Source organism: Agelaius tricolor, unplaced genomic scaffold (assembly GCF_023055355.1).
Source record: "Agelaius tricolor isolate 1412-34295 unplaced genomic scaffold, bAgeTri1.0.p SCAF_9, whole genome shotgun sequence".
Lineage (NCBI taxonomy): Eukaryota > Metazoa > Chordata > Aves > Passeriformes > Icteridae > Agelaius > Agelaius tricolor.
Window position 1 is genome coordinate 44,786,030 of NW_027269269.1, and position 24,552 is coordinate 44,810,581.

Genomic DNA, 24,552 nt, shown 5'->3' on the forward strand with positions numbered 1-24,552 from the left:
TGATTCTGCTTCCCCCCTTCCACTAAAAAAAATGCAATTCTTGTTACTCTCAGAGTGTTTTTTTACTGTATAATGTTGAGAGAATAGCAGGAAAGTTGGGTATTGATTGTTATTCCACTTACTAAAAGTAGTAATTAATAGTTTTCAATATCTCTTCTTCTCCAGGCACGCAAACAAACGGCCTGGACTTTCAAAAGCAGCCTGTGCCTGTCGGAGGAGCAATCTCTACAGCCCAGGCCCAGGCCTTCCTTGGGCACCTTCATCAGGTAAGAGAAGAGACATTTCAAACAGAGAAGACTCAGCTGCCCTGGTGTGTTCCATGTTTTCTCTTTCTGTGAATGATGGAGAGTCATTTATTGGAACATAAATCTGGGTACACAACCTGGTTAATGAGCGTGAATGGGAAATAGTCCTAATTGTGCCATTCACTTCATTGCATTAGGGTGCAGAACATGTCAAAATAGGGTGAGACCTCTTTGGGAGAACTACAAAACACATTTTTGGCGACTTGAGAATGCCTAAATGTTGTGGTGTCGTTTTGAGTAGGTTTTTTGTTTGTTTGCTTTGTTGTTGTTGTTTTAACTTTAATAGAGAGACCACATTAAAAGGCAAGAAAAAAATTAAATTTTTTAGGAAAGGATTGCATTGGCCCAATGGCTGCCAAGGTTCCAAAACTGTCACTTGTCTAGCTAAAAGCACTCTTACAGATTAACTAGAAAGAAAGTTGGTTGTACTTACTAAGCATATATGGCTTGTGAGGTTTTCTTTTTTTACAAAAAAGTTATTTCAGTGTCCTGTTTGTCAGATGATATTCAGACTTCTAATACTATCCCTCTGTTCTGCTGCTGCTGTGTTTAGGGAATCAAAGCTGAACTTCAGATGCAGGCTGAAGCAAAATGGGGCATCCCTAGGTGAAGAGAAGTATAAGGGGCATTTTTTTGTAGTTTTTTTATCTGTTCACACTTGATGTATGAAAACAAATGTCCTAATTTCTTTCCTTTCCTCTGCACCAAGTTAAACTTTAAAATACTGTACCTAATTGGATGACCTTGAATGTTTGAGGTCTGAGGTTGCACAGTTATTGTGGTATAATTGAAGTACTGAAGCTTTTATGCCCTCTTTTAAGAGCTCTGAACTGCCGTTTTATTGTATGGAACATTCCACACGTTTTGTCACATAATTGCAATTTTCCTAGCAGATTGGTTTATATAGGACTAAGGGAGTGCCACTGTTTGAATTTGCTGAACCAATAGGCTGTTGTAGGCTGCCTTTATGTGGAGAGAAGCTGACTAGTTTTTATGGCTTGCCAGTGTGTGTTTAACATGGAGACAGATACAGCTGTTCTGCAGAATTCTGTGTGTTTGTTTTAGTCTTCGTTTTGTTCTACAGATTGACCCAGGACAGTAATTGGGTTTTGCACGGTGCTTTATCCTGCTTTGAAAATTTATTTATTTAAACAGTTGTCAGGATCTTTATAACTTCATGTTTGATAAAGTGTGATTCATTTCTTGAAACTGGTTCAAAGGAAAATCTCAGGTATTCTTTTATTCACCTGCAGGTGTGTGGGAATCTATTGTCAATCTGTCCTCTGGTAGTGAGGCTGCTGTTAGTGGGGTGTTATTCAACCTTAACACATAGTGCTTTGCTCTAGACTAATGCAAAGTACTGGGCTGTAGGCAGCATTCAGCATTTCTAATTTGGAAATGTTGGCTGTGTGGTGAAAGGGATGTCCAAATTGCATTCACAGGGATTTTCAGGAATGTGCTGGCTGTACCTGAGCAATCAATATGTATTTGTAGTCTTTTATGTGGTGTTTGTGTAATTTTAAAGTATTATTTTGAGTATATCATTTGGATGTCAGAGTGCTGTTATTTAGGCTATTCTCTGCTGTTAATCCATGGTAAAAGCACAGATTACATCGACTGTGTCAAACTGTATTTTGCTTCTGATAAGGAGGGGCTTTTCTGGGAGTGTTTGCTTTGATGTAGATCATGCTTAGTATGTCTAGTACCTTCATCTAAAGCAGTAGGAAATATTTCCAAGGTGACTCTTCCAAGGTTGCCTGTTCAAAATATTCAGTTATTAATTTCATGTACTGCAGTTTTTCCTGTGCCTGAAAATATGTGGACTTTTCTATGTGGGGACCATGTAGAGGTCCTCCATCTACAGGCAAGAGTGCTACATTTTGCTTTGCTTTATTGTATCCTTGCATGTAACCTGGTTTTCGAATGAGCAGTGGTTTTCAAACATGTCCAGAGATGGAATTCTCTACAGGCTGTTACTCTGACCTTTGAAAGTGTTGGTAATTAATTACAGAACATTCCTTCTTTATAACTAGGGGTGCTGGTAGAAACTAGGCGAGACTGATTCAAATGGGTTTCAGTAAATGGAAAGACAGCATTTTCTGTACATTTTCCTCATTAGAGATAAAAAAGCACTCCAAAAATCTCACTTTCTGAATCATCCATTTTTCCTTCCTGCTCATCCACAAGACCACCTTTGGGCCTCGTAATAACAAACATCAAATTCAAGTTTTAAGTATACCTGAATCAATACAGCCTTTGTGAAGTGTCTCCGGTGCTCTGTGTTGAGATCTTCTTTTCAGTGGCTGAGGGCTGCAAATAATTGAATGGGTTAATTTGAGGCAGTGTGGTTATGCTCTGGGTTCTGTGCTGTGCATGTGCTTGCTTATATCAGAAAGCTGGTGAGTGCAGTGGTGAGGTCAGACCCGTTCTGAAATGGGAGTAGGATGACGATGAGTGGAGCTTGATACCCTGCCCTGGAGCCTGGATTTTTCCAGCAGGAATAGGACTAGTTGGCATGTCCAGTTCAATATGCTCTGTTTCAACTCCATCCATAATATCTACATCCTTAGGCAGGGATACCTTCAGTAAGAGGTAGATAAACAACATAGTGAAAGAGTGTTACACATCTGTTTCAGCCCAGAGTACAGCCCCAATTCCACTGATTCAGGTGTTAGAGGGGCATGCTCTGTTCTTGGGGGAGTTTTTTGGAATGCGGGTGGGGAGATTGTTCTTTTTACATTATTAGTTTTCTGTGGATTCTACATTATTTCATTTCCATTTTTGCACTGTTGTAGGTCCAGCTCGCTGGAACAAGTTTACAGGCTGCTGCTCAGTCCTTAAATGTACAGGTAAAGACAGTTACCTTCTGCTGCTCATCCTTCTCTCATCCCAAACAGCATCAGTAGAGATAGTTCTTAACCTATGATACATCAGTTTTTTCAGTCTGACTGGTTTGGCAAGTGATAGGTGAAGGAATAACACTTTACAACTGTAAATCAGGTTAAGGATTCGTAAGCATTCAGGCTCTGGAGTTGTTTAAAACATGGAGTGACCATAAGTTAATGCTGAATTTTAGTCAGGTGTGGTATCATACAAACCTTAAAACTCCAGGAATATTTCATGTTCTTCTGTTTATTAACTTGCTTTAAACATGTAGTGAGTATTACTTAGCAATTTGTCCTTACTTCTGGTAACTGTATATAGGAATATAAGGTAGCATTAACTATAATATGGCTAGTTCAGACTGCTTGTGTAAATAACACACAGCGATTTCAAAGTCAGAGTAATTGTTGTTTAATAATGTACATGAGACAGCAAAGCTTTCAAACTTTCCTATGATGCTGAACACTTCAGTTTATCTGTTAACATTCTACTTCCACTCTGTACTATATTAAGGGGCAAGGGATGCAGTTTTATTTAAAACTGGTTTCAGTATTGCATGTTATTAAAGAATGTAGGTAGTGCATTACATGAAATGCAATAGAATGTGGACCCACTTATACATAATAACAATTTGGAAAGAAGAGGAGGTATAGTGACCTTCCTTTCTAAGAGGAAGGAGGCAGAAAATTGCCTTGGTTGCCATGGTAAACTTCCATCCCTGAGAGAGATGTTGGCAAACAGGCTGTATCTCCAGTGCAGAATGTTTACAGTCCTGTGCTGTAATTATCGCTCAATGACTGGCAGAATTAATCAGAGCCTTTATGTTAATTAGCCCGCTCTGCAGTCCCCAAAACAGGTGGTGGAAAATATGCAAATCTATGCAGAATTGTAATGTTCTGCATAACCAGTTTTAATTATCATAAAACTCTCTCCCCCTCTTCATGCACTTGCATTTCCTCCCTCATGTCTTCACAATTTCTTCTTTTTAAAAAAAACAAACAACCAAACCACAAAAATAAATCAAAATAAACTTGAATCTTTTAAAATAAAGCATTCGATTAAATAAATGCACTGAGTATTTAAAAGCACTGTATATATTCTATATCTTGCTGTAGGTAGAGAAACCTGTGAGGATTTTTCAAAAAGGTTCTGTATAAGCCAACAGTATGATGACTTAGAGGCACAGGATGGAGATAGAGAAAATGGAAACACAATCTCCTTTCCCTTGTTCCATTGTTCAGGATTTTAGGCAATGAATAATTTTAACAACCTTCTCTTTCTTCATGGTGAAAGGTAGCGTCAGCTTCAGTTGCACGGTGTAAAATGAAGTGAGACCTGAAAATAATGTCAGAGAGTTAGAGGAGACCAGAGAGTCTCTTTGTTTTGTTTAAGCTGCATTACCTACAGACGTGTTTCAGCAATCATAGCTGAGATGGTGGGCACACAGAGCCATTGCTTAAACACACTCTTAAAATAAACCCAAGGGCTTTTCGTATGCAGATGAAAGATTTTTATTGTGCAGTGTTGAGATAGCAGCGTCATACATTAACATCTGTTTTACACTATAAAGAGTTGTATTTTTTTTTGACTAGTCTAAATCTAATGAAGAATCTGGGGACTCTCAGCAGCCAAGCCAGCCTTCCCAGCAGCCTTCAGTGCAGGCGGCCATACCCCAGACCCAGCTCATGCTGGCCGGAGGACAGATCACCGGGGTAAGAGTTACCCAGGGATGCTGCAGTCCCACACAGGTATCATTGAGGGGCATTGCAACTGCCTTTAATGTAGTATGAACTTCAGTGGAAGGGGGAACAGGAAATACTTGGCTAGAAAAATAAGCAGACTGTAATATTTGGGGTTTGTCGCTCAGTATTTGCTTCCGAACATCAACAACAAAGAATTCTTTCTCTCTGTTCTCAGTATCCCTTTTGACCCTGCAATGAAATTAAAACCTGTTGTTTTACAACAGTTACAAATAAGACAGTCACTGATGTCATAAAGAGAATTTTTTTTTTCAAGATTAAAACAAGGCATGGGAGAACAAAACTGAATCTTATAGCTGGGTGAAGAACAAAAATTATGGGAATTGTTAATTTTTCCTCTTCTCAAAAGCATTTCTTTTTAAGTAACTCTATTAACTCTATTTCTTAAGCCTGTGGAACCCTTTTGTTCTAACCTAGTGATTTTGAGGGGTTTTTAATTGCAACACTTTGAGCGTATATATGGGATAATCGTTGTTTTAGACTTTCTGGTGTTTCTGAATTGTTGTAATGGCTTTCAGTCATTTCAAAAAAGAGCAAGTTTTGTGAATGGGCTGGTTAAAGAATTTGCTTCCCCATAATCAGCTTTGCAGTATAAGAGTTTGTGTGTTAATAAGCTTAGGGCAGTCGCTCCAACAATATATTTATGATTTCAAGTGTTAGGTTAGATCATCCCTACACTTGCATGAAATGACTTCTTAATCTCAGGCTCAATTGTTAAATCTTCTCCTACGTTACTATGTAAATACACATCCTATTTAGTTTTCAGTTAAGCATTGAAAGTTTTAAAAGTGAGACTGTTACGATGTGTTGTTAAAACCTGGTATATTTTATTATTTTTTGTATTCTCAGAAAATACTGGTTTGTTTTAATTCATGATTGTCTGCTGTAGTGAAACATTCAAAACTCCAGGCCTATGCAGATACGGGTTGTAGTAAATATGGGCATCAAGATTCATTTACATGTAAAGGAGAGACTGCTGCCACCTGTTCCACAGAGATAATGTGTGCTTGGGAAAGGGAAGGGATGTAAAGTTGCCAACTCTATTCTATTAAAAAAAAAAAAGGCAGATGGGGAGACTTGGAGAGAAACAAATGGAGCTCATGTTCTTTACTTATATCTTAGGGCATAATGGAAATGATGGAATATGGCAGGGATTCATGCTAATGTGAAGCAGCTGGGGCGTTATCAGTTTGTTCAGTAGCCATAGCCAGCATTCCTGCTTCACATTCATCTGGCTAATCACTTGCTGTTCTGCTGGGTGTAAATTTCCTTTCAAATCCTGGCAATACCGATTCTTTTCTTTTGCTTGCTACTTAATTGCTTTTTCCCTGAAACTCCTGGTAGAGTTGTGAGGAAAACTTTGGAGCAGAGTTAGGTTCTGTAGGTTCCAGTAAGTGCAGATGGTGGTGGTGCAGTTTGGTTTGTGTCCGGCCTGTGGTAGGTTGGTTCCCACACTGTATCGAGTAGCCAGCTGTCCTTCCTTAAGGCCAGAGCCCTTGGCCAGTTAGTGGAATAGCCCTAGGATTGCCTGGTTAACATAAGTAGTACTGAGCTATCTAATGACTTTGTAGCTGAAGTGGCTCTTCCCATTATTAATGGCTGTGTTTTCTAATTGTTTATAGCTCACGTTGACGCCAGCCCAGCAACAGTTATTGCTCCAACAGGCGCAGGCCCAGTTGCTGGCGGCTGCAGTGCAGCACTCAGCCAGCCAGCAGCACAGCGCTGCTGGTGCCACCATCTCGGCCTCTGCTGCGACGCCGATGACGCAGATCCCTCTATCTCAGCCAATACAGATTGCACAGGTGAGCCTTGAGGCTTGAGAGGGTGGAAAACAAAGGAGGTTTTTGACTGATTGCACCATTCGAATGAAATTTGTTGTTCCTCGTTCAGTGAGTTGCTAGAGTATTGTTAGTCTTTCGTTGTGCATCATTGGATGGTGAGGTTGGAGTTTGATAGTCTTAGCGAGGAATGTGTGCCAGCTGCTCCTCAGTTCCACTGGGCTTCTGAGTTTGTACCAGAATCTGAGTAGATGCTGTGTTTTCTGAATTTTCCTCCTTGTAGTTAGGGTGAGAAAGGAGAAAAAAGGGTATGGAAAGATGCCCACAGAAGGGGCACTTGTTGAGACCTGCATGGATGGGAAGTGATGCCTGTGTATCAAAAAGGATGCTTGTCAGACCCAAATGGTGCTTGTTAGAAGCAAAATGATAGAGCTGAAGAATGGCAGTTTGACTTGACCCGTTTGTGTGCTATTTTGGCTTGGTGTTTAATGCTGCAGGTTCCATGACCAAGAATGGGCACTCCTGTGTGTCTGGAGAAAAACTTGGAGAAAATGAGTCTGGTGTTGGGATCTGTCCAGTCTTATGGTCTGGTACTAAAGACTTGTCAATTCTGAAGGACTGCTCTCTGTGGATGTTCTGCTTACTAGAACCAGTAAGGACCCTCCTGGTCTTCCATGACTGGCTTAATTCAGTGTGGAGATTGCAGTGGCACTAACTCTGTGCTTAGTGTATGTAGTGTGGAAAATCCTTAGACCTGTGGACAAGGATAATTAAATGTGCAGCTTAGACATCTTGAGTACTATGAGTAGGTGAATGTCTTGCTCATCCTGAGGTCCATCTTTCCATAGATTAAAGCTCTTGGTACATAATATCAGCTTTCTTAGTCTAGCTGTGCAAAGTGTGTGAGGTATATAATCTTCTAAGTTGCTGCTTCATAGAGGGACCAAGTTCTTTAAGACTGTCTGATGCTTTCTATTCAGGCTACTTCTCTTGCATTCAACCAGGATGAAGTGTCCAAACAGTGAACATAAGGTCTGATTAAGGACAAAAATGGAAATGTTGCAATTGTTTGTGAAGTCCGATGGTGAATCCTTTACTGTGCTGGTCCACTAGCTGAATAACAGCAGCCTGGCTGTGCTATCAGGTTTTCATTAGCTGAAGTGACAAACTTTTGTGGCGTTGGTCTAGAAATTCTGACCTCTCTGGCTGTCCTTGGAGAGGCCAGAGTGGTGCCATCCTGTTTTTAAAAGGCGAGTGCTGATGTTGCTGTGTTGGTGAGATTCCTCCCACTGAAGCTCTTGTTGCACTGTGAGAAGTCACATCACCAACTCATACCTTTTTTAGCCAAGGAATCCACTTCACTGGCATGATGTAGAGATGACTGAAGGATGTAGTGTTCAAGGAAACTTGGAATTCTCAAGATCATATCTCAATTTTGTTTCTTCCTACTATCTGTAGGCAATAATACAGACAGATTTCAAGAAGAGAATGGGCAATGTTCTTGTCAAGGAAGTTGTTGGTTATAGCTTTTGACATATTTCATGCACCTGTCACAGAGTTCCCACTTGATGGGATGTGAGATTTTAACATATATGTAAGCAATCCATAGGTGTGCCTCTCCTCTTCCAGGTGTGCACCTTAAGATAGCAAGGTCTGCTTCACTGAAGTGTGGTGGCCTAAAATTTCCTATTAACAAAATCTGGACCTTGAACTGTCTGGCCTTAGGTTTGTCAAACAGGCCACCAAAGCAGTGGATACCAGTGTGATGCATGTGTGAGATGTTTCTAATCCTGCTCTCCTACCTCAGTGCAAAGCTCTGAAAATGTGTGAAGCATTTACAATTGTTAATTTTGTACTGGCTTTTTCTCCAGAACTTAGAAAATCTTCAGAGAAGTGTTTGAGAGGAGTTGAAAATATCAGGCATGTGCTGTCAAATAAGGATTTCTGAAGGCAACATTGTCTGATTTGTGCACAGAGTGAGCTAAAGGCTCTCTGAAAAATAGTGTATGATCTTGTAGTTGCCATGTGCAGAACAAATTAAAGTGGTACTTGTTTTCTGACGTTTCTAATTACTTAAATGTTTGACTTTACAATTAATGTCTTTTAGGATAGGTTATTTTGATACATAAATGAGCTTGTTTGAATCTTGTTAACTGCTCCTTATGATGAAAGAGCAGGGCATAAATTGTGCAGGTGTTGGATATAATTTGAGGTACTTATGAAAAACATCTACCATCTAGGTTCATGGGTAGATAGCACCATGTCTTTTGATCCGTCTTGGCAAGGATTTGTAAGCAGTGCTCAGCTTTGTTTGTGTTGCTATTGTAAATATATAGCTGATTATACAAATAGCTGAATGTTTGTTTTAATTGATGGTTTTTGAATAATTGATTAACTGGCAGGTCTCTGCAGCAGGGGGATTACCATATTTATTTTAATTAACTAATTGCAAAAGCATGACTTCTTTAATGTGCGCTGCAGTTCACGTAAGGTATCTGCTGCAGCAGCCTGGTGAGGAGCTCGTGCTGCTCCTGGAATGACACTAAACAGTTGTGTTTCAACTTTCGGGTTTTTTTATAAACTTCCTTGTTTTCAGGATCTATGCTCTGTATTTATATGAGGTAAATCTCAAAATGAGTCAGATGCTTAAGTTTGTGCTGAAGCTGTAATTGGAAATAATGGTATTGAATTTAGAAATTTAGATTTTTTTTAAAACAAAAAATCTTCTTCACAGCAAGACATAGCACTTGACAGATTATTCTGCTGAGGTAGGATTTGGATTGTTTTGATCTTTCTAAATTGCTAGGCAGCACCAGAAGACATGCATGTCTCCCTGAAAGTCTTTCCATCTCTTTCTATGTGCTTGTGCTAGCATACAGATTTTAACACTGAGGAAAAAAAGATCAGTGTAGGAAAACAGTGTCAGGTTTGTTTGTGTGTTTGCTATTGGGAGATTTATTGTAATGGTATAATTAACTAAATAAAAAAACTTTCCCAAGGTGGAAATAAAGTTGAATTTCAAATGCATTTGAGAGGCTGGTAGGGCTATTTAGGAGTGATTAGCCTTGGAGGTATCGTTTTCATTTTGCATTGCAGAATTATATTTCTGTATTTAAACAAGACTTAGCCAACATACCATTTACCAAGGCAGATGCACAGAATAAGATTGCTTATATCAGTTCTCCCTGAGGCCTCAATTTAAAAACAGTTTTCTCATATTAAAGTGTAAGAGCCTGATGATAAGAGCTGTCATGTCTTGGCTGGGTAGCCAGTGTTATGAATACCATAGTCTTAAACAAAAAGCTCTCCTCCTTTGATCTTACAGATACACTGCCATTGTTTCTTTGTATTCTTTCTTGCATGTAACTCCATCTCCTGTGGGGGTGCTTCACATCATCTGAGCTCTCCTTGGTCATCTGGGGTGATTTCATTTGTTTGCTTTTGATTGGGAGAGGTCCTTAACCTGTCTGTTTTTCCATTGATACTTTTTTCTTCCACAGTGTCTTCCCAACTCTTCCTTTTGTGTTTATGTTTTTTTTCTCTTATCTACCTGTATTTTCATCCTGCAGCCTCTCTTTATTTCCTTTTCTTCTGCCCAGTGTTCACAACCTGAGTCAGCTTGCCCAGCTCTTCACATTTCTGTTTTCAACTCTGCATCCAGTCCATACATCCATTCCAGTATGAGCCCCCTCTGAGCTGGAGGGTCAGCACAATCTGCACCAGCTGAGCATTGAAAATCAGTGAATAAATGAATGGAGATCCATGTTGTGTTGAGCTCTAGAAGTAAGAGGTTTTGGTGGCAGTTCTGACCAATGTGATACTAGGATATGAAGTCATAAGAAACAGGGAGTTCCAGGATAGAACTGGAGTAATTATTGGTCTCTTTCAAGAAGGAATTTTGCCTTGATTTCTTTGGAATAGTTGCATTATTTCTGCAATTTTCTGAAAGCAAGCAATACTATTGACTTTAAAACCACTTTTTTGCTCATGGGCACTTTTAAAAATTGTAGCATTCTCTTATAAAATGGAAGTTTCCATTTCTTAAAGAGCATTGCGTGATCAATCCATCTGGTGTCTGTCTACCATATTATTACACTGCATGCTTTTGACTTAACAGGGCTAAGTAGCCCAAGTGATTGATGACCAGTGTCTGTGTAATGCAGGTTAAGTAGTCGTTTTCTTATAAAGCCTGTCTATGGTCTCATAAATCAGTGGACTCCCTATTTTTTTCCCTCCCTAGTCTTCCTTTCTGACATTCCCCACCCCTCATCTCCTGAAGGAAGATTGTTGCAACTTCCAAGTTACAGTTTTAACAGATTTAAAATAAGGTATTGTCACAGATAACAGCATTGTGTAAGAAGGAAGTTCTCTTTGTCAGTCTGTCTTGACTTCTCATCTCCAAATCCACTGCTGGCAGTGAATGGCCTGTCCCATCCTCTGGCTGAGCAGGTTGTGGGAGTGCTCAGTAACCTGCATCAGCCCAAGGAGCAGCTTTAGGAGCAGCTCTTTGTTCCTCTGGTTCACTTGAACTCAGGTGTGTTTGGGGCTGGGGGAAGATGAGCAGCTCCAAGCAGCCACACCGGGCACTGCTGCAGCTGAACACGGTTTCTCTGCAAACAGGGGCCTGAGTGGCTTCCCTGAAACAGAGCTTTGGGGGAGTCTTCTTGTCTGCTTGGTTTGGTTTGTGTAATGGGAGGTTGCAAGTGTGGGAAGTATTTCATTCAGGCCTTTTTCCACCTGTTTGGTGAGTATTTTGAAATAGATTCTTCCTGGAAAGATGGAAAAATCCAATAAGTGTGTTTAGATCGTTTTCATGGATTACCACTGTTATGTTGGCTGACTTCACAGTGTGTTTTTTAAATTTCAGTTGCTCTTGTTATTATGTTGTTTGGAGATGAAAAGAAAAAGGCTGTTTAGGGGGAACGATTTTTAAGCAGTTCTCTATGTTTTCATTCTCCAGCTAAATGTCAAGTTGAAGAATTTTTCTTGAAAACTCAGTTTCTCAGAGATTAACATTTTACATTGAGACCTGTCATTTAATTATAGAAAATTAATAGTCCTGAATGGTTTAAATACATAAAAGTAGGGTTCCTCAATAATGCAGTGTTTTGGATTATTCCTTTTAACCTTTCATTATAGTCATATCTATTAAGCTTATTGTAATTTGTTTCAGAACAAATGAAATATATTTACTAATTGAGTTAGCTACTTTCTGAAATTTGAACTGAGCAACCAGAGTGCAAACAAGGAATCTGTAATATTTTGCTTCCTTGTTGTTGATTCAAATGGTAATTGCAGACTGTTGTTACAAAAACAAAAATAGCTCCCAGCTAATATGCTTGATTTGTAGCAGAGTTTCATCCTCAAAAAGTAAGTTTGAGAGATCTTTGTGCTGATAAGTTTAATGTATTTGAAAACTCTTGAATTTGTGGGAGAAGGAAGATTGATTTGTTTGTTTGTGTTTTGTTTTTAAAGCAGAACAGTTCTGGATATACTTTGCTGGGTTGTTTAGTAAATAACTTCGGTTTTTATGAATGAAAGTGAAGGATATTTTAAAGGATATTCAGTAGCAGGACTTCTGCTGTGTTTGACATCTTTTTTCTCTAAAGGTTAGAGTATAGCTGGCTGATAGGAAATCTTATATTGGGAATTATTGCTGATTTACATGTCTAACACACAGCTCTTTCTTTTCTTCCTTTTTTTTCCCTTTTTCTTTTTACTTTTTTTCTTTTTTTGTCTTCTCTCTTTTTTTTTCTTTTTTTTTTCCTGTTTTTTTTTGTCTTCTTTTTTTTTTTCCCCTTCCCGTTTCCTTAAGGATTTGCAGCACTTGCAGCAGCTTCAGCAGCAGAATCTCAACCTGCAACAGTTTGTGTTGGTGCATCCAACAACCAACTTGCAGCCAGCACAGTTCATCATCTCACAAACGCCGCAGGGGCAGCAGGGTAAGTGCTCCTTGCCACAAAAGCAAATCATACACAGCATTTTTTAGGGGAAAAAGTGAAACTCAGGTGGTTCATACCAGTGCCCAGCCTGCTCCCAGCCAGCTTTTCCCCCCTAGGTTTATATCCTGAGTATGAGACTGGGTGGTGTGGAATATCCCTTTGGCCAGTTTGGGTCAGCTGTCATGGCTCTGTCCCCTCCCAGCCTGCTTGCTGGTGAGATGTGTGAGAAGCTGAAAATTCCTCCTTGACTCTAAATACTGCTTGGCAATAACTAAAATATCAGTGTGGATTCAACATTGTTTTCATCCAAAATCCAAATCACAGCACTGTACCAGCTATTAAGAAGAAAATTAACTCTATCTCAGTCAAAGGCAGGACAGACTGGGAAAAGATTACAAAATCAAAAGTCCTTGTGGGAGTCTGGAAAAGTACTTAAGCCTAAAGAGCATACAATGAATTTTGTCATAAACTGAACTAATAATTAACACCTTGGGAAAAGAGCTAGAATGCTGGGTTTGTGTAACAGCTCTTACAATAATATTTTGGCAATGCCCTGGGTATGACTTACATGCCAAAGACAGACGAGGCAGTGGTAGGTGGTGCTGTGTCAGAGCAGGCAAGTTGTTGCACAGTAGCTTTGTTCTGAGGACTGATGTGTTCAGGCTGCAATGCATCACGGTGCTGATTGCACCCCATTTGTTGATGCCCACGGAAAAGTGCATTTAGCCATGGCTTCTTATGCTGATGTACTCCAATGGCCTTTTTTCCCCCCTTTCTCTTCTACATGAACTCTACTCAGTTGTTCAGGTCTGGTAATCCAAAGATTCTTGCTCAGAAGGCAAATCCTGTTATGCTTGAAGAGTCCCGCAGATTCTGGCTGTCCTATAAAGCAGCTCTTTGCACCTCATTTTTTTCCTGTTCCTTTCAATTTTTTCATGCATCATTCCTTCTTACATACTATGACTTGGATAGAACTGGCTTTCCATTACACTGAAGGGCTCTTACTATCTGAATGCTCTCACATTTGAATAAAGGGTTAGTCAAAATTACCTTCCTTTTAATAGGACTTGATTTAGGAGAGATTTTATACCAGCACTGGAAGAAAATGGCTGAAAGGCTATTCATGAGAGCATTTAGTGATGTACTGCTTTCTTAAAATGAAGCAGAACTTGTAAACTTAACATACTCTACTGGAAGAAATCAAACCACTAAAATTTAGTTCAAGAATTCTTCAAAATAGGTGCTTGGAGTTTTTTTTTAAATAAATTCTTTTAAGAAAACAGCAAGCACAAAAACATTGTTTTGAAAAACTCATTGGTATTGTTGTCTGCCTACATTTTTCAGCTAAATTCTGCTGGTTTTATAAAATACCTTTGAAGATGCTTTACAGAGAGGAAAACTAAGAGAAGCACATTGTATTAGTTCCCCAAAATGAGTTGTTTGAATTATAGAAGGGAAGGCTTTCTTGTTTGCTTAAAATCTTCTGAAGTAGAATAAGTACTAGATGAGATTTTCATAGTACCTTTTCCAGAGGCCATCTCTGAAAAATCATTTCTTCACTACAATTTAAGAGCTGCATATTGCTGTCATCAGTGACGCAGTGTAGGTAGAGACATCATGTTTTACTGGTAATGTGCAGCCTGGACAACTGAATAGCTCAAAAAGGTAGGAAGATTTATATGCTGAATTCTGACCATAGGCCATTAGTGTGTGACAACCTTCCAAACTGAAATGCTTGAATAGATCTCATTTTCTTTATGAGCACTCAATGATAAAGCAACATGTATGTCATAATACCCCTTATATCACTTTTTGATATGTTTTTTTTGCAGTGTTTCATGGTTATTGTTAGATCTCAAACAGTACATTATTATTTATGAGAAAGATTGAGAAAGTGTGTATTTTTATTTTGTTATTTCCTGTTGCATCTGACTTTTCCATGTTGTTTGTGTCCTATTGCTCCATTAGTCAGCTTCATAAAATAATAAATATTCTAAAGAAACTAGCATAGGATTTTCTTCAAAACCATTGGCATTCTTTTTTTTTTTTTTTTGATGCTTCATTGGTATGACATGGAGCTTTATATATGTACACATTTAGTAATGAACATAAAAATTCAGATTTGCGTATAGATTATGTATTCTGGAAGAAATTTCTTGCTTTACAGACTATGCTACATATTTTGTGTATGTCATGTAGTCATGTTAATGAGAAACACTGTTTTTAAAGGAGAAGAGTTTTGAGGGAAATAAGTGAAGAATTGTGTATCTAAACAAGGTTGTAGAAGATGTAAACATTTGGTGAAGAAAAATGTTTTATTGAAGAGGCAAAGGGTACAGAGAAATTCAGTTATCAGCAATTGTATTTAGATTGTTGAAGGGGTTGAACATCGTGAGCCGAGATCCAAGTACCTGCCCCAAGAGTTGATTGCTGTCATGGTAAAAAAAAAAAAATTAAAATAAAAATTAAATTAAAAATTAAAATTAAAATAAAATTAAAAATTAAAATTGTTTTCCTATATCTAGTTGGAGTTTTCCATGTTCTGATAGCCATCGAATCTCATTACAGTGTACCCTCGACCATAGTCCATTTCTATCTTTTGAAAAAATTTAGGAAATTCAATACCTAAAATATTCATCAATAATCAGGATGTTATTCTACTATCTTTCTTCAACACACACATTATAGCTCCCAGCAGCAGATAGGAAATTTTCCCCATAAATCCACTGCCATATGTCTAATGTAGTCACCTTCCTTTTCCACACGATTTCTGGCTATTTAGGGGCTTATACGAAACAAATTTTAAAGTTCCCATTTTTCATGGCTGGTAATTGATAAACATCATAACTGAAAGAATTGTTTCAAGCCTCAGCAGATATGGAGAAGATTGAATGGAAATAGAAATTTGGAACATTTTCTTATTCAGAGCAACTGTTGTTCATATTATTGTTAAAGTCACCAGCAGGAATGTAGTGCCTTGTAATACCTTTATATCTCTTGTATCTGCTCTTGTAACTAATAGAGCTGTCTCTAAAATAATCAATTTAACATCCCTTACTACAATTAGAGCTGCTTCTTAAAAATATTACCCTCATCAGGTGACTGTTCACCTTTTTACTTGTGAGATATTGCTAATACAAACCGTATCAGTAAAAATCTGAATGGAAGGGGAAATGGTGCTGTGTTTAATATAAATTAATCTTGCAAACAGGAGTTGTTGAGATCTAAGCAAAGACTGTGTCACAGTGAGATTTAGAAGTAGTACTAAGGAAATATCCAGAAATGAAAATGTGGAAGACAAGCTACTAATTAACTATAAACATTGAAACTGGATCTACCTAGTCTCAAGTTATTACTATTTATTATTAAAGACTGCCATTATGATTTTTTTTTTATCGTAAAGTTGCCTGGGCCAAATCCTATCCTGTTTTCTTCTTTCATATGTGTTATACAGACTTTGAGACCTCACTCATGTGGAAGTCCTTGTAATGGCTTTGTCTTGCAAGCTAACTTCCAGTGAGAGGATGAACAGCTTTGGCAGAGATAAAGCAGTCAAGTTCTTACATGAAAAAATTCACTCTTTTGGGAGATCAGTTTGGGATGAATTATGCATTATGCTTCTGGGCCAACTTTTAAAAAATTATGCTGAAAAAGTCTGTGCTTGAATGTTTGTTTTATCTTTTGTTTAATTTTAGATAGAACTGAACGCCAGATCAGTCCTAAGGGACTCTTGGCTGGCAGGAAGAGTTTTTTGGCTTGGACCATTATTCATGCTGCTCTTAGACATTACAGGAAAAATCCTGAATGACAATAGATCCATTTACTATAACTATTAAAAAAGAAAAGACTCTAAACTATTATACTTCTGCATAGATCCTTATCTGCATCCATGCAGTCATTCTTTTAGAGTGCCACACAGGTGATTTGTGTGCCATATTTAATGCAATAATACCACTAGACTCTTAAAACCCAGGACAGAGTGTTAGGAATATGACCTATGTAAAGTATACAATAGCAGCTTTTATAGGTTCAAAAAAATCGTGTGGGTTGGAAGGGACCTCTAGAGACCAGGTAGAGTTGTTCAAAGCAGGTCCAATTACAGCAGCTATTCAGCACCTCAGCCAGTTGAATTGAACATGTCCCAGAAAGGAGTTTCTGCAACATTCTCAAGTACCTGCCCCGAGAGTTGACTGCTGTCATGGTAAAAAAAATTAAAATTGTTTTCCTCTATCTAGTTGGAGTTTTCCATGTTCTGATAGCCATCGAATCTCATGACAGTGTACCCTCGAGCATAGTCCATTTCTATCTTTGAAGAAAGCAGTAGGATCTCACCTTCTCATCAGGCTAAAAAAACCAGCTCACTTACCTGTTCCATCCTGTTACACACCTGTTCATCCAGCTAGTCTAGACCCTGGCTTCTGGCCTGTTGGCCACTTCCCCATCTTTGGTATTGTCCACAGACCTGCTGAGAATATGTTTTGTCCCATCAGTCTTCTTGATAATAAAGATGTTAAGCAGTATTGGTGGCAATATGAGTCTTTAAGGAAACAGCAGTGTTTGAAATGCCAGGATCTCAGCAGGTGCCTAAAAGATGTGTGTTTCCTTAGAAAAGGCAGTGCTATGTGCTCTGTAAGTTCAGTCACTGAAGTTATTTTGGACCTCAGTGATTTCTTCTCAGAAAAGTAATGAAGGAGAAGCTCAGACTGGTTCAAGTCATGTCTTAAAAGAGCACAATTGCAGCTGCCCACCCATGAGAGCCAAGGAGTGCCCAAAGTGTGTGCCTGAAAAGGCTGTGATCAGGGGGAGAGACACATTTCCAAAATATTCCAGCTGCTTTCCCCATCCCCTTCAGTCTGCCACAGGTTGAATTGACTTGTTCTATCTCCAGTTTCTGCCTGTGACACCTTGTGTCAGCACCTCTTACATAGGATAAAATTATGTAAAAACAGAGTAGATTAAACGTGTTCAGACTATTTTATACTGGTTATTCCATTATAGTTACTTCAGACCACCTGAGTGAGAATAAAATTAGGAAGAGTGTAGTCATCCTGTGCTCTTTAGCAAAATTGTTAATGCCAGAAAAACATCCTCTAGGATTTCTCTGGGGACAGAAAGTCACAAAAGGCCAGTCCTAATTACTCTGATTGCAGTCATAAGACAAGTCAGTAACTTGTAATCGATGGTGTTACCAGTGGACTAGAACTCCAACGTCATCACTGTTGGCTGCCTAGTTTTCATTTGTTTGTTTACAGCCCCTCTGTAGTGACAGTGTGATGGGTTTGCCCCTTTCTCTTTCAAGCTGTCAGTTTAAAATTCACTATCATTTAATTAAGGTAAAAAACTCTGCACTTAGAGGTGACTGTTTACTAATTAATATTTAGATTTGGGCAGCTAAAATCATCTTTCAAGTGAACAAATATTTGCATTGTAAAAAGCAGTGTGTGGCTGTAGTAGGTGGCTGTCTTGGAAGTTCCTTGAGCAGCTCTGTTCCCTCACTGTGGTTTTTCAACAGCACAGCTGGAACACGTTGATTATGTGCTGCAGAGCAAACTTACATTGTTGTGTGTGGTGTGCTGTAATGTTACATAAGCAGCTGGCTGTATTCTGTAGGTCCTGAGCATCTTGATAGCAACAAGATTGTTTAAAATACATATTCCGCTCTTTGTTAAACAAAAATCAAGTATTGCTGTCAGATGATAATTCTTCTATGCTCGTGTATCCCTTACTGAGGATACATTTTCTCCTTCTTAACCATAGTAATCCCTCTTTCCATGTCTCTTATGGCCTTAACCTTGCATAAAACATCCAGTTCTTCACTTGGTATTTATCAAGTCCTAAATTCTGTTTCCCCTGCCTTTATTCTGCTAAGAGGTAGATCAGGCAGCTGATGATGTTGAATTTAAGTGCTACATAGTTGATGGTGGCATAGCAGTCCATCCATCTGTTGTTCCCCCTGGGTTTTAGGGAATAGGTATATTGAAGTTTAATTAGTTGGGTTCTTAATTATTATAGTGGAAATTGATAGTTGTAGCCAGGTGGTACGTAAAAAATAACAGTTAGCATTTTTCACAGTAAAATTGAGTGATTTGACTAACTGTAGGTATATTTCTATCAAGATTCTGTCCCTTAAAATAGATACATTTTTGCATTAGAAATGAAAAGAAATTGATAATTTCTAGTTAAAGTATATAGAGATGCAGGCATGTATCTTAGTTTCCTCAGAGATTTAATAAACTGTACAATTAGTGGACTGTAAGGGAATTTATTTGTAGATTGACAGCATATTATACATACTGGTTCTATCAGTTGCATCTGTTCTTTGATGTTGGCACTTTTTCATAGTAGCAGGGTTTTCCTATATTCATTGTAGTGTTTATTCTATTTGTTAACATTGAGCAGTGTTCAGTTATCTTACCTAAACTTTAATTCCATTTACTTTTCCAAAAGATTCCTACTTTTTTTGACCCAGAAGGGAGTTATCTAGGCTTGTTGTGTCTTCTGGTGTGGTCTGCTTAAGTCTGCCAGAAAGCTTCCTTCTTGTTAGGCAGCTGGGATGGGGTGGTTTGGAGAGGAAGGAGGATGATCAAGAAGCCAAATTTGTGATTTTAATTAGTATTCCGTTGGTGAATTTGATCTCTTTAGTGTTCAGTATTTTATATGGCTCCACAATTCGTGGTCAACTCTTGGTTACCAGAAGAGGTGTATCCAAACTCTGCATGCTGAAAGGAGCAGTAAATGATTCCTGCACACAGAACTGGAATGACCTAGATCATTACCAACTCTTTCTGCAGAGGAGACTTACACACACTTCTCCCTTGTTCCCTTCCATCACCACTTACACTTCAGGGAAATGCAAGGGGATTTTGGACTGAAAACTCCAAAAGTCTGAACATATCTATGCATTGATGAAACAGAAGCTCACATCTCAATTTTTTTTAAACTTTCCATCATTTGGCAAGAGCCTTGTTTTACCTCATTTCATGTTTTAGTGTTTTTGAATGACAAACCATTTTCTCTCAGCAGGTCTCCTGCAAGCGCAGAATCTCTTAACGCAACTACCTCAGCAAAGCCAAGCCAACCTCCTGCAGTCTCAGCCAAGCATCACCCTTGCCTCGCAGGTCAGGCTTTTCCCTACATTTCTTGACTTGCTTTGAGGGGATTTAAACTATGGCAAGTGAATGGACCCTTTGTATTAGTTACCTGAATAGATGTTGTAGCTCTAACCGTGCATTTGTCTTTCTAGCTATAACAGTGCATTTGTAGCTCCCACCTCAATGTGCCTCTTTCAGGCTTTAACATTCTAAAGTGGATTTTTAGCTGGAAATTTTCATGATTGGTACCTTGAGTTAATGGCACTAGAGCATCGTTTGATTTCCTGTAAGGTTTTCTTGAAAATTCAGAGGAGCAAGGTGTGAGCTCCCTCAAAAGCTCCAAAAGGGGTTCACTGACAAGCCTCTTTCTGAAGATTGCAGTGGTAATCTATCTTTAATTTAGTGTGGTTATTTTGCAATCACTGCTAAGTCATTGCCAGTCTTATCAGTTAGCATCTGTGAAACTGAAGAGATTGTTAGAAATGAAATATTCAAATATTCTGACAGATGTATATTAAAATATTAGAGCTCTGTGATTAAGTTTTCAGACTATAAGAAAAGCAATTTTAAGGTTGCATGTGCCTGCAAATTTAGTTGTGCTTGACTCTGGTTTTTACTGTGTAGTTTAGTTTCATGGCTGCATGCTGTTTCTCAAATACCATGTAATATCACACAGTATCTTCCTGCCACCTCGGTTACATACAAGAATTTTCTAGTCTGCAATAAGGTGCCTGAGTCTATCAGAGTCTTAGAAAACTACATTTTCTATTATACCACCTCTAGTAGTTTTCATGCACCATGTGGAAAATGGAATTTGTCTCACCTCTAGCTCATACCTCAGCTTGCAGGATGATTCCACACTAAAGATTATTCTTTGATTTAAAAAAAATTAAAACCACTAAGAAAGAATAAATTATGTAAAGTGGGTGAAATCAGTGAAGACATATTGCAGTAATTACCCACTATGATTAATATAAATAAAAAATATTAAAAACCTTTAAGTGTGACACGTGTATCTGCAATTCTAGAAAGATCATATATGATTACATTATTTCTCAAGTAATAGAATTATAGATCTTGACCTCCCTCTACCATCTGCTGTGCACTGCAAAACACTGCACTAACCCAGAAGGAAAACAGCATAAGCAGTTATGTAAAGACTGAGCTATATGTAGGCCATTTCTTTTAGAAGAGCCTTTTCTAAACCTTTGCATAGACTTTGCATAATACTCTAGTGCTGCCTGGACTTGAGGCTGTTCTTGTTTGCCCTGAAGGAGTCCAGAGTTTCAGAACTGGGTGTAGGACACAGAGGCATGAAGTCACCTTTACTGAAGAGCCCCAGCAAAACTGACTAGAATTTAACTGGAGTAGATTATTTGTCTCTGCATTTCACCTGATCATGGCATGTAAGGAGGTAGAGCTATGCTCTCAAAACATGTTTCCAGTGTTCTTGTGGCACATAAAGCCTGAACTGTGCAATACCAGATCTAAATATATTTTGTTCACCTGTGAACATTTTCCAAGATGATAATTTTTTTCAGATATTTATTGTAGTTGCATCGCAAAATGCTTTAGTATGCTAATGTTCAGGAAGAGTGAACCTTCCACAGATTTCCTAGAAAATTACCCTTTATATAGAAGAAAAGTGTGACCTAAAATGAATGATTTTCTGCAGATTGCCTTTGCTTAATTTCTTGTGTCAGCGGTATGTTCATTTTATTGTTGCAACTGTCAACAGAAGGGTTAGAGGTAAATCTAGTCTTATCTTGCTGAACAGTTGAGTCAGTCACAAGAGATGGCATTGGAGGAAACTTACCACGTTTGCTGCATCTTCATGTGCTCACTCTTCCAGGATTAAAGAGGGGATTTGCATCTTTTGGCCTGATGTCGATCTGCCACCTCACAAGACCAGTAGATTCAATTTTAATTTTTTTCGAAAGGGATGAATGCCAAAGTGTCTATAAGTGATAGAAGTATACCAAGTAGAGGGTGTTCAGCCTTTCTTTGAGCAGCTTCTGCAGCAAGTGAAAGTTGTTGGTTACCATTGAACATCTCTTATGACAGAACCATTAAAAGCCTGTGATACTATTGTAGTTTTCTGGATTGTATTTGCTTGTTCTGGAGAGGAATGTTAATAAATGGAGGAAATTCCAGATTTCAGGAAACGTCCAATCCACTGACCTCTCTCAGAAGAACATCACATAGCTTTCAGGGATTTAATTTCTGTTGATTATCCTCTTAAGTCTGATTTTCATCCTTTCCTTGCTGTCTCAATAGCCAGCAACCCCAACACGCACAATAGCAGCGACCCCCATTCAGCCACTTCCACAGAGCCAGTCAACACCAAAGCGAATCGACACTCCCAGCTTGGAGGAGCCCAGTGACCTTGAGGAGCTTGAGCAGTTTGCCAAGACTTTCAAACAAAGACGGATCAAACTTGGATTCACTCAGGTGAGACTGCGTACCTTAGTGCCTGCCAGTGTGGAACCTGAGGTCTCATCTTTCAAGTCTGGGGGGAGACTACAATTCCATCATTTCCTAGGAGAACCTGCTTAAATAGGGTTATGCTCTGGCCTTTATGTGGGGGATTTCTAAGAAATAACAGAAAAAGCCATACATCCATCTTACTTCCCTGTTGGTTTTAAAGCATAGCCATTTTCCCAGCAGGGGAAAACGTGCATTTACCAGCTCCAGATGTCATTGCATGTGCACTATTCATTCCATGGAATGTGACATGAATGGGACAAAGCACTTTAAAGCTGCCTTCAGAAGTACAAAGTTCCAAAAATCATACAGTACAATTAACTGCTCTGTGTGTTTAAAAAGTGTATCACATCTGTGCAGTTGCTTTGGATGTCAAAGGGTTTTTATCTCTCAAGCGTATTTTCCTATTAAACATCAATGATTTCTGTATTTAATGCTTTTCCTAAGGTTCCTAAACAAAACCTGAAAGGACTGTCACCTTTGAAGTTTTCTCCTTACAAGGGTGAACTGGAATTGTGGTTTGTTTTGGTTTGTTTAAAAGCTCAGAAATACCCGTAGAGCAGAAGAAAAATAATCTTGAACATAGTGAAGGTGGTTGAATGAAGACCACAATTAAAAGTACAAAGTGCATTTATATGTTCCATTATTCTGTTGAAAGGAACTTGGTTCCAAGAGTCCTTTCTTATTAATATCAAAATTATTTTTTCCCCCTGCAAAATTAAAATATCTCCCCAGGTAAACAATTAGTTTTGACAGGAGTCCATGGTTAAGCATAAGCTTGATTTTACTAGAAGAAAGAGCATGCAAAAATCAAAGTATTTAAAAGTCCGAGCTCAGGGCAGTCAGTCCAACATGTGTGATGGAATAGAATAAGTAAATCTACTCTAGCTGAAAGTATGTGCTGAAGTCAGATTTATTTTTCTGGCAAAGTCCTAAATTGAAAAATCAAAGTTGATAATGAGAGTTCCTGGCAGCATCTTAATTATAAGTCAAGAACAGAATGTTCTTAGTCAAATGAAGTGCATTTTGCTGGCATGTGTGTCTCCTTCCCTCCCTTCTTTCCACTAGAGGGAGGCACAGAAATACAAGTGATGGACACACACAAAAGCTCGAATAGAGCAGCACAGAATAGGGTAAAATACAATAGCTTCCCTATAGCCTGACAGAGGAGGTTCGTGTAGATCTCTCATTATTATGTTTAATCTGCCCTGCTGTGAGATGATTATAAAAGCTCAACTAGACTTTTTAAGCTATGTGTTAACCTTTCTTTATTGACCTGGTTATGAATTTTCATGGTGAGGAAAAATGAGCACAACTGCTCAGGCTTACATTTCAGTATTTGCTTTTCAGATTAAAAAAGGGGAATCTTGAGAATGTGATAAAATTGCATTCAGTCATTCCTATCCTGCTCTGAGTTTGTATGTGTGTAATTAGGCCGTTCTAATAACTTTAACCTAATTGCATAATTGGATGATAATTAGAGACCCTGATTACTTTGGTTTCCTATAGTTGGATAAATAGACTGCCTTTCAGAGGATAAAAGAAATTTATTTCCAGCAGTACTGTAAGCTTTTTCAGACTCATCCCACCCCTGCCTTTCAAAAATAATTGTAAGATTCAGTTTGCATTGCAAACTAATCACTTACTACATTCTGTTGTGTGAACAATAAAACAGGTTTTCAATTTCAGCAGTTCTGCTTCTTCTCCCACCCTGAAATGTGGGTGATGCATTTAAATCCCTTTGTTTGTTTTCCTTAAAAATACCTCCGTGTTTGACATACAGGGACACAATGAGCAAACTGCACCTTAGCATCATTGCAGGCCTGGGACTAATTGCTCAGTACAGATTCAAGAGACGTGAGTGAACATTTTAGACAATGTTATTTTTATTCTGTGAAAGGTATTGCCTCTGTGCTAGACCATCTGAGCTTCTTAACAGACCAGTACACACAACAATGATGTACCTTATAATCAGTTGCAGTTCATTACCAGAGCTTCAGTCAGCCTACAGAGTCGATCAGATGTGTATTCAGTGCCTTTATACTCAGTTCCATCCGATCTGTGGGCCATCCCAATATATAAAATTCTCATCCCAATATGTAAATTCCTTTGCCTACAGCTGAAATGCTGCCACCTTTTGGCATTGACAAGGAAATGGTTAACTATTCATTTTAAATCAGAAGGCAAATGTTTGTAAGAACAACATAAATCCAGAATTAAATTTAGTTGGGGGACTGGAGCAAATTTCATAACTCTTTCCTGCCAAGACATAAATCAACTTATCTCTAAAATGGTTTACATAGCCAGGT

The 24,552-nt window shown here is 38.5% G+C and overlaps 1 protein-coding gene across 8 annotated transcripts in view; it reads left to right on the forward strand.

Annotated features, from left to right (window-relative positions):
- POU2F1 (POU class 2 homeobox 1) overlaps nt 1-24,552 on the forward strand; it is a 101,551-nt gene that overhangs the window by 66,175 nt on the left and 10,824 nt on the right. For 2 of the 8 annotated variants that reach the window (XM_071433762.1, XM_071433758.1), the window contains exons 3-9: nt 166-266; nt 3,101-3,154; nt 4,781-4,936; nt 6,571-6,750; nt 12,542-12,668; nt 19,692-19,786; nt 22,037-22,210. In XM_071433762.1, the coding sequence (XP_071289863.1) occupies nt 166-266; nt 3,101-3,154; nt 4,781-4,936; nt 6,571-6,750; nt 12,542-12,668; nt 19,692-19,786; nt 22,037-22,210 (887 nt within the window). The remainder of the gene's footprint in view (nt 1-165; nt 267-3,100; nt 3,155-4,780; nt 4,937-6,570; nt 6,751-12,541; nt 12,669-19,691; nt 19,787-22,036; nt 22,211-24,552) is intronic. The other 6 variants (XM_071433759.1, XM_071433760.1, XM_071433761.1 and 3 more) reach the window with 6 other exon arrangements.